This window comes from Rhineura floridana, chromosome 7 (assembly GCF_030035675.1).
Source record: "Rhineura floridana isolate rRhiFlo1 chromosome 7, rRhiFlo1.hap2, whole genome shotgun sequence".
NCBI lineage: Eukaryota > Metazoa > Chordata > Lepidosauria > Squamata > Rhineuridae > Rhineura > Rhineura floridana.
In genome coordinates, this window is record NC_084486.1 from 28,156,145 (window position 1) to 28,172,790 (window position 16,646).

The window sequence follows — 16,646 nt, forward strand, 5'->3', positions numbered from 1 at the left end:
TATATATCTATCTATATATATCTATATCTATATATCTATATATATCTATATATATATCCCACCCTTCCTCCCAGCAGGAGCCCAGGGCGGCAAAATTATAATTTTACACAGAAATCTCAGTAGAATGTTGAGGTGAAGAACAGGACTGAAAAAGGTTCAAGAATAAGAAAATATGCAAAACTAGGTTGTTGTCCTATGCACACTGGTTCACAAGTAAGCACCACGGAACTCAGTGGGCCTTACTTCTGAGTAAACACACAGAGGATAGGACTACACAACTTTCATTTATTAGTTTGTACTCTGATCCCACACACACTTACCCAAAAGTAAGTCCTGAGTTCCATGGTGTTTCCTGGTCTCTCAAAGTTCTGCAGAATTTCCTTTCTCCACTTTCAGGATTTAAAACTACAGTTTTTGAAGTTATGATGGTAGTGGTATTCCCAAACCATCCCCAAGCTCAATCCTTTGGTTGGTTGAAAAGCTGAAAAGCCACATACCTGCATCAGCTTTCTTGAGAGCTCATTAGTGAGAAATTCTTCCTCTTTCTCATAGTTCACTGCAAGTGTTTCTTTTTCCTTCTGCAAAGCTTGAATCTTCTTAAACAGAGTATTACTGATAAATTCTTCCTCTTGCTCTGCCCTTGCTTGCTGTAAGAGAAACATGCTTTTTAAAGCCAAGAAACTACAAGATGACACAATCCAGTCAACAGTAGTGAACTGAATGGTGCCCTACAGGTTCTTCTGCTCAATTCTTTCTTTTGCCACTGAACATCAAAAGGCACTGGGCACCAATATATAAATATTTAAGACCAAACTCTGGCTGCTCTGCTCTCCCACCCTCATCAACAGATTTTTAAAAAACGCAACATTATCCTCAAAACCTGTATTACCACAGCTCTGGTCCAGATAGCCACAGAAACAGCAGGAAACAATGCATATACTGCTGCACCACTGGACAAACAGTGCCTAGTGAAGGGCCCATATAGGCTAACCAGGGGAGTTATGCATACATTTGATAGTTTCTGGATGCGGTCAGCTTCGATTGTTTTCTTAAAATTCCCACACAGACAGCAGGCTTCTCTAACAAAAATACAGATTTGCCAATGCCATTCAATTACTAGAGTGCAAATATTTTTAGCCAACACAAAACACAAGCCCTCTCATATGCCTCACCAGCCATAAGGCTGGTCATTGTGCCAGTCATAAAGGCAATTCTAGACTTCTATTCATTGATCATGCTCGACAAAGTGAGTGGCAGACGAAGGGCCCATCCTTGCCGAGTTCAGAATACGCCAACCCATCACAGACAGAAAGTAAGCAACACTCCGGGCCAACCAAAGCTGGGAACAGTAGGCTGTGTTGTACTAAGTTGCTGTATGGTAACATAACAAAAGCTCCCATTTGCTCATTCCCTCAGGCTTCAGCTTCCTGACAAGGCTCTGAAGCTGATGGGCTGGGGAAAACAGACAGAGACAGTAGGGGTGATCCATCAACTAGCTGACCCCTACAAAAAATGTGAATTATCAACTTGTGTGGGCAGTGTAATGACTGACAAGCGTATGTAGCTCAGCAGTAAGGCACATGCTTTATATGGAAAAGGTCCCAGGTTCAGTCTCTGGCATCTTGAAGTAGGGCCGGGAAAGATTCCTAACTGAAATTCAGGAGACTCATTGCTAGCCAGCGCAGACCAGGGATAGCCAACGGGGCATCCTCCATATTTTGGACTCCATCAACCATAGCCAGCCTGATCAGGGATGATGAAAGATGTAGTCCATGACCATCTGCACCATTTTGTACCAGCTCGAAGCCTGTTCGCCATGTCAAGCAGAGCAAAACAAGATGGCCAGTTCCTCAAGCAAATCAAGGACCGTGGCAGCTGCAGGACCAGAGGGAAGAATTCTGCCTCCTCCCCTAAGCTGCCAGTCAGTCTTTGGACAGCTTATGTGCTAGTTCTCTCTATTAATACTTCCCTTCAAAAACTTGCTCTCATAGTCAGTTCCCATCAGGTATTTCAGTTGACAACTGAAAACCTTGTTAAAAACTCTTCAATAATCATCCCTTAGCCACAACCTCCTGATTTCCATACATCATTCAGGCGCTCATGGCTGCAAAGCTTCTATGACATCTGTATAGCTTTTCATATACAGGGCTAGACCAAATGTCCAATATTTAACACCTAACCTTTTTGTCCAAACTTACGGTTTTCAAAATTCATATCCCATCCCACTTACTGCAAATGTCATCTCAATCTTTACCTCAGCTACACTGCCATTTGAACTGTTTTTAAATTAAGGTCTTCTGTCAAGATGAAGTGTGATCTTAAAAGCAGGTCTGCGCAATCTGCCAAATACAGCTGGCACAGTCTGCACCTCATCATATCTCCAGGCAGCTACAGCTTCTTTTCTTGATTTTTGACAGAGGAAAGTGAGTATCTGTATAAATGGAGTGAATGTTCATACCACTACTTGTCTGATAGTCATGGGGAGGGAGCCTTTTTCCATCCTTGAAGCAGAATGCTGCCATGCCTCCTCGAGTAAATCGGAAAGGCGGCAAAGCAAATGGTATCATTTCAGGTATTGTACTACAAGTCCCATTCCCAGGTTTATTCTCAAGCAGACGCAGCAGAATCCTGTTTTTAAACTTTGATTTTGTTTCATCCCTTGTGCTGTTCCGTGTGTGTGTACTAAAAAAAAAGAACCCTGCAACAATGAAGCACGGCGAAGGAGAACATGAAAATTAAAATAGCAAGAGAGCATCCCCTGGGCTGCATTTGCACCAGATTTGCCAAATGCCTCAGAACAAGGATCCCATAGATACCCTTCCCATTCACTGTTGGATTTAATTGCCACTTTGACAGCATTCCTACACCTTTCGATTTTATCACAAACACAACTTCTATATGGCCTTTATTCATACTATATTTTGTGAAGATGCTGTTCTAATATATGCTCTCTCTCCGAATGCCCCAGCAGCCAGGAAACAGCAGGTACAAGAGAAAGGACCTTCTCAATAGTGGCTGCTTTTCTACGTAACTCCATCCGCACACAGGTCTGCCTGGCACCTAATTTAATGTCTTTTCAGCACCAGGCTAAAACTTTTTGTCCTCCCACGCTTCCTGAATTGCTGCTTTTAGTAAATTATCTTTTAAATGTGTTTTTATTCTCTGGTATTTCAAGTTATATTTCGCTACTTGAATTGGGCTTTTGCTCCTTTTTTGTAATTGTTTAACGCTTTTTTGAATTACTTGTGTGTGTGTGTGATTTTATCTTGTTTTACTCTTTCTTGTACAAGATAAAGTGACAGTTTTGGGGCATTAATAAATTAGTAAGAACCAGTGTGGTGTAGTGGCTAGAATGTTGGACTCGGACCTGGGAGACCAGGGTTCAAATCCCCGATTAGCCATGAAGCTCACCTTGGGTCAGTCACTGTCTCTCAGCCTAAACCTACACCACAGGGCTGTTGTGAGGATAAAACCAGGAGAAGAAGAACCATGTCTGCACACCACTTTGACCTCCTTGGAGGAAAGGTGGGATATAAATGTATGTATGTATGCATCAATAAATAAATAACAGAATGCAAGACCTTTATTCATTTCCCCATCAACTAAAATCAGATGCGACCAGTTCTCCTATCCCACTTCTTATGCAAAGAAGTGCTAAGAATGACAATATCAAAAGATTCTGCCACATGAGTGGAAGGGTCTGTCACATAACACCAAACCTCAATTTGGCATTATTCATGAATTATCCCAATGGCTGGAAGGTGGAATGTATGAATACTGGTTTGGCCCCAATACAATCTACACATCTGTGAAGTCTGTGCTTTCAAACAGCAGAGGGAATGTGCATGTGATACCTTGTTAAGTGTCTCTAAACTGCACTCCACACAATGCTGACAGATTGAGAACAGGAAATGGCTGGGATGGGGTGAAGGGGGAAAAAAGGTAACATCATTAGGCAGTGGGCTACCACAGCCCTTGTTAAAGTAAGCAGAGCCTGTCAGCCACTTCTGATAGATGTAAGGGGTATACAAGAATGTTTAAAATATACAACAGTGCCAAGTAGTTTCCTAAATTCCCAAGAAAGCTTCTTTTCAAAGCAAGCTGAGAGCGAATGAGCCAGTTGATCCTGGCAATCAGTTTACTGGCAAGCTGTGTTAGCTATTGGCCTTCCTACCCCTTGCCAGGTAGTCCAGGCTGCAGCTGCTCCCAGCTATGCTTGCCAACCTAGCCCCCATCCCTCTACAGCACCACTCCTCTCTAATGACTTCTGTTGCAAGCAATGGTGCCAGAGATGCAGCGATGTAGAAGGGAATGCTGACAGTCACAGGACTCTTAAAAAGCACATATCCAATCTTGAAGCAGCAGCAAAATATAGCAAACTTTGTGGCATGCCTGTTTTCCTGGTAATGAGCACCTAGAGCAAGAGTGGACCTGTGACCAGGCTGGGAGTTGGAGTCCAATGTCTACAGAGGACCAGATGTTCCCCATTCCCAATCAAGTGTGTGCAGTTTCACTGAAAATCTGAGCCGTGTCCATCTACACACAACCCAGCATTTATACTATTAGAATACAGCATAAACAACATTCTGAATAACATTGTCAATTACAAAAGATTCCTTCTTAACCAACTTTGCTTTCTTCTCGCTATGGGAAATAACCAATGAAAGCTAAGTGTTCGCTCTTGTTGCTCCCTTCTTGCTAGAAGAACCTGTGGAGGTGGGAACCAACCAATTCACTCCCCCTTCCCACACCCATCTGCAGGGAAGTAAGAGAGGTGTTTCACTTTCTCTTTTTTTCCTCCTATGCAATAGGCAGGAAGGGGAAATGCCAATATGGCAATGAAAGAAAGGAGAGGACCTCAAAGGTGCTCTGGAAATATTGTATTAGTGTGTGTTGAGTCACACAACTCTTCAAGGGCCACTCAACAAATCTAGGAAAGGATCAGCTAAAACATTTTTTCATGCTGACAGAGAGCATACAATCTAAGCACCTGTTTTCTGCATCCTCTCTCTCTCTCTCGTGTGTGTGGGGGTGGAACCACAATCCCTCCATACATACAGATGAACAATCCTGATGGTTTAGAGTGGTAGGGAACAAGCACTTGGATACAAATTTGTTTGGGGAGAAGCAGGCCTTAGCTGGACTGATTCCAGCTGCTATCATTTGACCCCACAAAAACCAAATACCAATGAGAAAGGAAGAATCAAACTACTCCCTTCTAGCCCCACAGGCAATCACCAATGGAAGGAGCTGAAAAACGGATCTTCCCGTGGCACCATGACCAACAGCTGATGCTAGGAGCTCCCCGTTTTGCCATCTCTTAAGTATTGGGTCTTTATAGAAGCCCTTTTGTGGGATGAGCAAAACATTTTTCCTTGCACACCTCGAACTTTTCCACTAAAGACACCGATATAAGATTTCTGAAAATGTTGAAGCCACTGGGAGAAGACTCCCTCGATTTCCCCCCTAGACTCTCAATTCTCTAGTCCAGTGTATTACTAAGTGGTGGTGGGGATATCCTTGGTTTGAAGTCTACTATATATTTTGGAAAGTTGTTTGTCTGCTATGCACATGGACAACTCTTAAGACATTCTAACTAAACTTTGCATGATGGCTTCCAAGATTACAGAACAGGTTTTCGTCTATGTTTCAATACATTTTTAATCAAGATGGTGGACCGAACCTGTAAAAACTACACTGATTTTTTGGTTTCTTAGAGTTCCCAAGTAATGTTGGGTACAAGGTTGCTAACATTATATAGAGCAGAGGTTCCCAAACTGTGACCCGTGGACCACCAGTGGTCCACAAGCTTCATTCAGGTGGTCTTCAATATGTTTGTGGATTTGTGGTTGAAAATAGGAGATGTTACCTCCACGGCATTAAATACTCATATTGATTTTTAATTGTATTCATATTGCTTCTTGTATTTCTTATATTGTATTTTACTATACAACCATTTGAATTATATGAATTACAATTGCTACAACAGGCAGAAAAATCATTAAGTGGTCCACCAAGACCTTCAGCAATTTTCAAGAGGTCCATGGGGGGAAATGTTCGGGAACCACTGATACAGAGGAACACAGCAGCTGGTTCCTGCATGTCCTATCATGTTCCGTCATATATGCTTATTCTCCTATTCAACCCTAAAACCCCAGTCTGTAATCTACTCGGCAGTACTTCTAATTGAATTCAATGGGGTTTACTCCCAAGTGGGTATAGGACTGCAGGCTAAATGTCCTATCAGGATAACAGAATGTAAAATATGGTCAATGTGTGTATAGCTCAAACCACTGCTCCACCAGCCTTTGATAATGCAGTTTCTTAGCCTCATTTCCACAGGAAAGCCAGGAACCTAACAAGGTCACTGAAGAAGAAATCACAAAACACTATAAAGCATTTTGTGGTTATTATTAGCATATTAAAATAGACTTTTCAAGTGAACTGAAACTCATTAACAGAGTTTAACAAAAAATTAACTTGCTTCCTCCCACAGTAGACAAAAGATCTCTCTATCATTTCAAAATACAGTTCAGCTAAGCTCTTTAGATAACCAGACAGAATTAACAAATTTTATCAGAAATATTACTAATTGTGAAAAATTACTGTTGCTTTACTGACTTTGTAATTTTTCCTCAATCTAAAGAAAAGAAAAGAAATATATGTCTAGTCTTAAAAAGCAGAATGCCAAATTACAAATAGTTCATTTCAATTTGGCAGAGCTCGAGGAAGCAGTCAGTGAAGAAAAAACAAAAATGGTTACTACAGGTACAGACTGGCAGGCTCCAGCCACTGAGCCTCCTGGGCCCTATCTCAGTGTTGATTCAGATTCAATTGTCCAGCGTAGCTTTGATGTGCTATGCAAAAAAAGTCTAGAGGGAGGAAGAGAGTCCTTTGTTTGGACTAGTGCAAGGCTGAGTAATAACGACCTAAAGAGGGCTTAAAGGCAAATACAGGAGAAATGTGTGAGCTGTCTCACTTTTCTAGTGTAACTTATCTAGCTGTTTTGCCTGCAGTGACAGAAACCTCTGCTTGAGCCATCCCAAATAAAGTAGAAGCACAGGATCAGAACAGCACCTGCCCTGCATGCAAGCAAAGTTAAATCTCTGCTATGCTACACAGGCAAAAAAATGTAAAGCAGTACTCTGACACATCCTTTGGATGAATGCATTAAATAAGCATTTTGGATGAATGCATTAAATAAACATTAATCTACAGTCAATGCCATCATGAGATAAAGATAGACAAGATGAGCCACAGGGAAATTTTCTTGTACTGATATTCAGCATACTCCATTCCACAGTGGGGAGGAGAGCCTGGCTGGGAGTCCAGAGCCTGTGAGTTCAAATCCCCACTTGTGTCTCCTGGGTGTAAAGGGCCAGCTAAAGATCACCCTCACAGTGAGTGGCTCAGGGGTTACATGCCCTGCCACCTGTGCAGCCGTGGGAAAGCTGCATAGTCCCAAAGAGCCCAGTTGCCCCCCCAGCTGGCAGTTGCAGGCAAGGAAAGGGCTGGCTTGTGCAGCTGTGGCAAGCTGAGCAGGCCCTAGCCAGCCGGGGAGGACTAGCCTCAGAGGAAGGCAATGGTAAACCCCCTCTGAATACCGCTTACCATGAAAATCCTATTCATAGGGTAGTCATAAGTCGGGATCAACTTGAAGGCAGTCCGGTTCCATTTTCATTCCACAGGCAGGTAATAATTTGCCCCTTTAAAAATCTTTCAAAACTCCATCAAGCAGGACATAAGGAGCTGAGGGAGGGCGTGTGAAGGCTTGGCAAGTATTCAGAATTTAGATTGAAGATTTTGTTTGTTTGATACTTTGGGAGTTACTTCTTTAGTTTTATATGCTGTAATCCACCAGTCTTCAAGATCAAGTGATACAAATAAATTAGCATGCATTGGGATGGGTATCAGAGACTTTGCAGAACAGAGGCCTTACTCATGTACTTGTGACAAATCTAATGTAAGTTGGAACAGCATGATTTTAAAGCTGAATTCCAAAAGATGTCATACTTTAAAAGACTATTTTGCAGTATATACAGGTCAGTTACATCCTACCCATTCCCATTTTGAAAAATGACCCCAGTGACTTAGCCAGTCTAGGAAACTAACCTGTGTAGGCATTTCCTATTGTTCATAACGAAGGTTCAGAAATTACATTGGAGATAAAGGCCACAATTGTGGGGGTTTTCTTAAACAAAAAACCACATGCACACAAGATTGTAAATTTTCACAGCCTGAAGCAGTAAAACTTGCATTAGGATTCAAAAAGCTCAACAAGAATAGGAAAGTTTGTTTTCTGTTTACAGAACTGGATTGGGCCTCTAGAGATTTCAGCTTTCATTTGTTCTCCCAGTCCACTGTAGGCTTTGTGCGTGCTCTTGGGGAAATTCAATCTTCATACCAATTCCCTATTCGAGAAACTGATAGAACAATCCACAAAGGTATTTGGACAGAAAAAAACTGCTAATGTTCAAAATATAATGAGAACTCTACTGTAATAAGATACATCAAAAACCTTCAGGAATCCAGTAGAACATCTGTTCTCACAATATTTAGCAATACATTTATTCACACACTTTCCCAGAGTATGAAATTCAACAAGAGCTATATAAAAAGAAAAAGCCACATAGTAATCATGTAGTCACTAAGGACCAGCGTACTGGTGGGCTGCACATGAGGAACCCAGGGGTATGCAGGGGCTCAAGACTGATCAGGCAGCACTCACACAGAACTGTGTCAACCAATTTCTCCATGTGGCCACCATGATTTGCATGACTGCAACGGCCCCCTTTTTTTTAGCTGACAAAATCAGACAAATTGCAGTGGTCATATAGCTACTCTTCATGGGGAGGAGCTGATTTTCACATGAACGATGCTTCTATGGGGGTGCCGGCCAGCAGCAAGCACAGGAATTGGCCTACAAAGCTCCTCACTAGGAAATGTGCAGTGACTCCAAGTCAGTACTGTATAAAGACAAAGTACAAAATTATAGCTGCAGTTCTATGCACACTTATCAGTCACAGTTGGGCTTATTTCCAAATAAAAATGCATAGGACTGTGCCACAAATGAGCATGTGTGCACACAACCCACACAGCTTGTTAATATTCTAGTCTCTTCTGAGTCATTTCCATTTACCAGGATGAGATTATCACACAATTCTATGGCAACTGAGAAGAGGAGAGTTCAAATTATAACAGTTAACCATCTAAAAGGGAAATTATCAGTCATAATTTTTTTAAAGTGTGGGAGGGAAGCAAACAGAAGGAAGAAATGTAATTAGGAGGCAGGAGTCATGAGTCCTGTAGAATGTCTGTGAAGTGACGACGAAGAGGAGTCAGACTGGGATTTGGGGGGGCCTAGTGTTGCGCAGTCAGAGGGCATTGAAGCCAAAGGCTCCAGCTCCACTGGCATTGACAGCGCCACCCCTGTAGCTCCAATGACAATTGACAAGATGTTACCAATCATGAGACTGCCCTTTCACCTCTCTTGCACTCCCCTTCCCCTTCCCCATCCACACCACCACCACTACACACTCCTCCCAATGAAGAGGACCCAACAAATGTGTCCCCGGCACCCTCGCCCCGCATACAGAGGCAACTGCACTGGCAGGCTCAAAGGCTTCCTCCAGTTCCTCTAAGGAGGAGTGCTTGTGGGTGTGTATGCTCCCATTTAGTGACACCTTCACGCAAGTAGATGAACCCGCCCACACTTTCAGGTTGTAAGGGGACATGCCCAATTGCTGTGGCGTCTTAGGACTGCGTAGCTGAGCCTAGCTCTGCCAAGTTGAATTGCAGTGTTCTGTATAATCTGAAAGCTGATCTATGAAGTGTTCTGAACTGAAATTTTCTATTAAACCGATTAAAGAAAAGCACCCCTTCACACCTGAGTCTGACTTCAGCAGACTAGGGCAAGCCAGTAGGAGAAAAGAAAACAATACTGTTTTTCCCTGAAATAATTGCTTGCCTCATAGTACTTGGTGAGACACAGCACTAAAGTAAAAATAGGAACTGAACTGATATGTTTCTTGGTTTTTCCATACCATATTTTCAATATTTTATACAGTAATGTAACAGATGTTATAAATAATATCATTATAAACATTAGGTTTTCTATGGTATTCATAAAAATGAAAAAATGAAGTGGTAAAATTATGTCTTTGTAAAGCACTTTAATGGAGCAATCCTAAGCTCCCTGGGACAGCTGGCTGAGAGGTTGTAGGATGCTATGGACCTCCCTCTCCACAGGCAGAAGGTCTTCAGTGCAGTGGAAAGCTGTGCAACTATTGCTCTACTGCAACTGGTTCTCCAAGGGTTACCAGGGTCAGAAACAGGGTTTGGTTTCAGGAGATGCCCTGGATCTGTTAGATCCAAAGCCCCCTTGCTCTCTCCTGACACACTCCTGGAAAGGGCTCAAAAGCACATCACAGAATCATACAGTTGGAAGGGGCCTACAAAGCCATCCAATCCAAACCCTTGCTCAATGCAGGAATCCAAAATCAAGTATATTCGACAGATGGCTGTCCAGCTGCCTCTTGAAGGCCTCCAGTGTTGGAGAGCCCATTACCTCCCTAGGTAAATGGTTCCACTGTCATACCACTCTAATAGTTAGGAAGTTTTTCCTGATGTTCAGGCAAAATCTGGCTTCCTGCAACTTGAGCCCATTATTCTATGTCCTGCACTCTGGGATGATCAAGAAGAGATGCTGGCCCTCCTCTGTGTGGCAACCTTTCAAGTACTTGAAGAGAGCTATCATATCTCCCCTCAGTCTTCTCTTCTCCAGGCTAAACATGCCCAGTTTTTTCAGTCTCTCCTCATAGGGCTTTGTTTCCAACCCACTGATCATCCTTGTTGCCCTCCTCTGAACCTGTTCCAATTTGTCTGCATCCTTCTTAAAGTGTGGTGTCCAAAACTGGACACAGTACTCAAGATGAGGCCTAACCAGTGCTGAATAGAGGGGAACCAATACTTCACATGATTTGGAAACTATACTTCTGCTAATGCAGCCTAAAACAGTGTTTGCCTTTTTTGAAGCCACATCGCACTGTTGATTCATAGCTTTTGATCAACAACAATTCCAATATTCTTCTCGCATGTAGTATTGCTGAGCTAAGTATCCCCATTTTATAGCTGTGCATTTGGTTTCTTTTTCCTAGGTGTAGAAATTTGCACTTATCCCTGTTAAATTTCATTCTGTTGTTTTTAGACCAATCTCCAGCCTATCAAGATCCCTTTGAATTTTGTTTGTCTTCCAAGGTATTAGCTATCCCTCCCAATTTTGAATCATCTGCAAATTTGATAAGCATTCCCTGCACCTCCTCATCCATTAATAAAAATGTTGAAGAGCACTAGACCCAGGACTGAGCCCTGTGGTACCCCACTCATTACCTCCCCCCAGTTTGAGAAGGAACCATTGATAAACACTCTGAGTATGTTTCTGTAGCCAACTGTGGATCCACCTTACAGTTGTTCCATCCAGTCCACACTTAGCTAGCTTGCTAATCAGAATATCATGGGATACTTTGTCAAAAGCTTTTGCTGAAGTCGAGATATATGATGTCCAAGGCATTCCCACAGTCTGCCAGGGAGGTGACCCAATCAAAAAATGAAATAAGATTAATCTGGCAGGATTTGTTCCTCATAAATCCATGGTGGCTTCTTCTAATCACTGCATTGTTTTCAAGGCCTTTACAGACTGACCGCTTCATAATCTGCTCCAGAATTTTCCCAGGAATCAATGTCAGGCTGACTGGTCTGTAGTTCCCCGGTTCCTCCTTCTTGCCCTTTTTGAAGATAGGGACAACATTAGCTCTCCTCCAGTCATGTAGCACTTCACCGGTCCTCCATGATTTCGCAAAGATAATAGAGAGCGGTTCTGAGAGTTCTTCAGCCAGTTCCTTCAATACTCTAGGATGCAGTTTATCGGGCCCTGCCGATTTGAACTCATTCACAGTGATTAGGTATTCCTTGACCATTTGGCTATCAATCTCAAGCTCCAATCCTACCCCTTCCACTTCATGTTTCCCAGGAGGGTCATAGACCCTTTTTTGGGAGAAGACTGAGCCAAAGTAGGAATCGAGTACTTCTGTCGTTTCTTTGTCATGTTATCATTCTGCCATCCTCATTGAGTAGCTGTGCCACCATTTCTTTTCTCTGTGTTTTACTATGGACATACTTGAAGAAAGCTTTTTTGTTGCTTTTAGCATCTCTTGCTAACCTCAGGTCATTCTCAGCTTCAGCCTCCCTGACGCCATCCCTGCAATTCTGTGATACCTGACTGCAATCTTCCTTTGTGGCCTGGCCTTCTTTCCACTTCCTGTATGTATCCTTTTTTGTTTTCAGGTCATCTCTAAGCTTTTTGTGAAGACACATTGGCTTCTTCTGCTGTTTCCCCCCTTTTTTCCTTGATGGAATTGTTTGCCATTGTGCCTTTAGAATTTCCTTTTAGAAACTCCCACCCATCTTGGATGCCTTTTCTCTTTAGGGTCACTTGCCATGGAACCTTACTTACCATTGTTCCTATTTTATTAAAATTGGCTTTCCTGAAATCCAGGGTATGCATATGGCTACTCTCAGCTTTTGCTTCCTTTAAAATCAAGTACTCTAGTATAGCATGAGAACTCTGGGGGAAAGTGACCACAACCACCACTTCATCCACCAAGTCATCTCTGCTGGTCAGAGACATCAGCTCTTCTATTAATGTCAGTGGGTGGAGTTTTTAAAAAGACTGAATGTTGAGTACTGGAAGGGATTAGCACATGGTAGCTTCTTCATCATGGAATCTCTCCTCTCTGCTTAAGGTAGCTCTATAAATTAAGGAAGTCAAACTAAATTCAATTATTAAAAAACCTGACAGTTTAAGATCAGAGCTAAGGTTATCTCATGTTGGCTCAAGGTCCACAAACTGGGGAAATTTGAAATCAAGAGTGATTGCATTATGAAGCATCTGTATTGCTCAAGGAATCCACCTGCGAGTTGATCCATCGCTGTTTGCTGCTTAAATCCATGGCTGTTTGCTGCTTAGAAGTATAAATGTGTGCAAATGACTAGATATGGCCCTCTGTGTTCTGAAGTACTTACTTTGGAGGTCAGCAATTGTGCATGAAAGGGAACCATCATCCTGGGGGGTTGCCATTATCTCTCCACATGACCTACCTCAATAGGTCGTTGTGAGGATAAATACCAGAATAGAATAATGAACACACCAAGAGTTCCCATGCATCCACATTTTAATCACTCTGCCGCACCTCTCTCTACTGTGTACAGTGACTGATGGGGAGGCTGTGGTGAGGGATGCATGTGTGGTTGTGGTCACGTCCAGTGGTTAAGACTACTTGACTGATTAAAACAGATGGGACACATTACTACAGCAGCTCTCTCCACATGGCCTACCTCGCAGGGTTGTTTGATATTAAATACTGGAAGATAATCACCACTGTCCTCCTGCCAAACATCCTGTGTGGGCGTTACTGTGGAGCAGGGTGTGCTTTTCAATGTAGGGTGCTTGCAAGAGGAATGTAAGTGTTGAGTAGTGTGCGTGTGGCATTTAATGTGGAGATAGGTGTGTATGAAGTTGCAGAGTGAGGTATTTGCAATGGGGTTACAAGCGTGGTTTGGGGGGGGTCTCCCATGACAGTTTCTCAGGTTTCCAAATGTGCCAAAGGGCCCAAAAATGATTGGCAAGCCCTCATGTAACCATTGCACCATAATGTGGTATTTCATAACTAAAGGAATAGGCACTGCATGTATTATTCAGTAGGTGGCTCCCTCTGTAAATACTGCAATCCTGGTGAGAGCTTTGGCTTCACTTTTCCTTTCTGGCATGCTTGACATTATTGCATCAGTATTTTTTCCCATAAACTTTAATTGGGCAAAAACATTATAACAACGTTTGAACTGCTGATCAGAATTTCACCAAGCCAATGAAAGTGTGGGCTCCACAGCAAACCTGAATAAAATACATCTGTAGATTTCACCAAAACTGGAAAGAAAAAAATTATATTGTTTTAACTGGAAAAAGGGGTTGGAGTGACAATTTACAGCACTTGCTAACTTGCTGTATCTGTGACAATTATTATTAGACTAGTTTGAAATTCGGCACTTTCATAGACTTCAACAGGTTGATCATGTTATGCTATGTTTCAAGTTACTAGCTCAACAAATGCCATTTTTATAAGCTATAGAATTTTGAGGCTTATAGTGACAGAACTTTGTTTTTGCTACTTGCCTTCACTCTTGTGTTCCTATAATTAAGCAAGCATAATACTGCTCAGAATTCAGTAACTTTTCACTTTAAGCAGTGAATGATCACACTCACAGCAACACCTATAGTAGTGAAGAGCAAAGCCATTGCATTAATGAGGAGTCTATTTTTAGATAGGAGAAATGAAATCAAAATTGGTTAGGTGACTAGCTAGTTGTTAACATCCAAGATTAGCTTCTTCTCTTTCTATCTCCATAAATCTACTTTGTTTAATCTCTTGCTTGTTCTTTTTTTTTTTTTTTTAATGGCAAATAGGAAAAGGTAAAACTTTCAGTTCAAGGCTCCAAAGTTGAGTATCACTGCACATGACAAGCAACTAGAGCTTTTTCAGAGTGTGTCATATTACAATGACATCACTTCTATAAAACTCCCTCCTGCAAATTTTGAAGAAAACATACATTTTCACTTTTAGAGTACACACACACACACACAATCCAGAAGTGTCAACAGCAGCATTTTTGGTTTTCAAGAGTATTTGTCATTTGTAAGTTATGTACCAAACAAAGGAAAGACCGCTATTCTCCTTTCTTCAGTGCATAAACAGCATTCCAAGCTGGGACAATTCTTTATTATAATAAAACAAAAGGAGGCATAGACGCTGGTGACCTAATGGTCTTCACATGTATTTCCAAACACATTTTTAAAAAGCGACTAAAGTGTCTTCTTTTTTTAATATGGTGCATACTGCCTGCTTATATGCTCTATTGTTTGGAAGCCTGCGATATGCCTGCTTATTGTTTGGAAGCTGAACTCATGATGGTGTGAACATCCCAAAAGGCATCTCTTCCCAGTAGATCTAGGTCTACGGTGGATCAAACAATGGGTTGAGTCTAGATATATAGCCAGCTTGCTAGGGACATTAAAAGAGGCAGCCTGAGAAGCGGTAGGGCTTGTCACTGATAACATCAAGAAAAGAGTCAGGTGCCACTGTTGTGGCCAACAGAAAAATAATAGCAATTATATGCTTTTGTCTGTTCTACTCATGCAGCGGTGAGTGTGCATGGGCTGCTCAGGCAAGGTTCCTGAGATTTGTTCCACTGGTAATTCACAACTTACAATTATTGCACTGCTGTAATAGTGCAACTGTTACAATTATGTTAACGGCACAGTTTTTTATGCTTAAAAATTGGCCAATGGTCAGGGCTGATGGGAGTTATAGACCTACAACATCCAGAGGCCACAGGTTAGCTATCCTGCTTTAAAGAAATCAAAGTATTAACTCAGCCTTTTCCAACCAGTGTGCCTCCAGATGTTGTTAGACCACAATTCCCATCTTTCCTGACCATTGGCAATGCTGGCTGAGGCTGATGGGGGTTGTGGTCCAACAACATCTGGAGGCACACTGGTTAAAGGCTGTATTAACTGAACTTATTACATTTAAAAACATCCCCACCTGGTTATGTATGTGCACTTCAGACAGAAGGAAATCCATCTGGCTCAGAAACATTTTGCTCTTGCTCCAGATATCATCCTGCCAACTCGATTTTGTCCCTTGATGCTTTTTGTTATTTTGTAAAAAAAAGTTAATACCTAATGAAATATATTAATAAAAAAACATTTCTACCGACAGCTTCATACAAACCTCGTTTACTGAGCCATTACTACTTAGCCTGAAGCAGGAGAAAGGCAATGAAGCTTTGCCTGCCACCGGCACTATGCCACTATTTCTTCTTTTTACAAGGCTTGTTTTATTGACACACATTTGACATACTGCATTTTAAGATGAAGAAAAAAATGGTTTCTGAAATCGTTCTCTCCCGTCAATACATACAATGAGAATAATACTGAAGACAAGAGCTGCAAAAGCCCTTGGAAGCCACATTTATTGCACTATGCAAGACAAAGCTAAAAATAATATATCCTAGAAATTATTTTATATTAGACAGTATTCTAGTCAATTTTCAAGAAAAGAACTCAGGATTAGCTTTAATAATAAGAGCATTCTCAATTATCAATGGGCCCCATAAAGAAAAACAACTGGGGACACTGTTGCCAGGTAGGAAAATCTGCTCTCCACCCCTAAAATTACTTGGTGACAAGATCCCATTGACAAGGATCCTACAGAAGGTGCAATGAACATGTACACTTCATATGAATCAGTACATAGTAATGAACTGCAAAATCTTTAGCTTATGCTACACCATTATAAGTTAACAATTTTTGAAAAGAATGCCATTATTGTAGGACAACACTTTCACAATCACAATTGGAGATTAGGAGAATGGGGGACAGTTTCTTCCGGTCTCCCCCCACTTTTTTCCAAGAAAAAAATTGGAAAAAATTCAGGGGGGGAATCCCCAAAACTGTGCCCCCCCATATTTCTGTTTTTTCCCAGGCCTTCACATAAGTAATAACAATCAAACCTTGCTGTTTCAACTGACTT

The 16,646-nt window shown here is 41.7% G+C and overlaps 1 protein-coding gene across 1 annotated transcript in view; it reads right to left on the bottom strand.

Annotated features, from left to right (window-relative positions):
• CCDC6 (coiled-coil domain containing 6) overlaps nt 1-16,646 on the bottom strand; it is an 87,911-nt gene that overhangs the window by 32,788 nt on the left and 38,477 nt on the right. Inside the window, exon 2 of the mRNA XM_061635101.1 lies at nt 498-647. Within this exon, the coding sequence (XP_061491085.1) occupies nt 498-647 (150 nt within the window). The remainder of the gene's footprint in view (nt 1-497; nt 648-16,646) is intronic.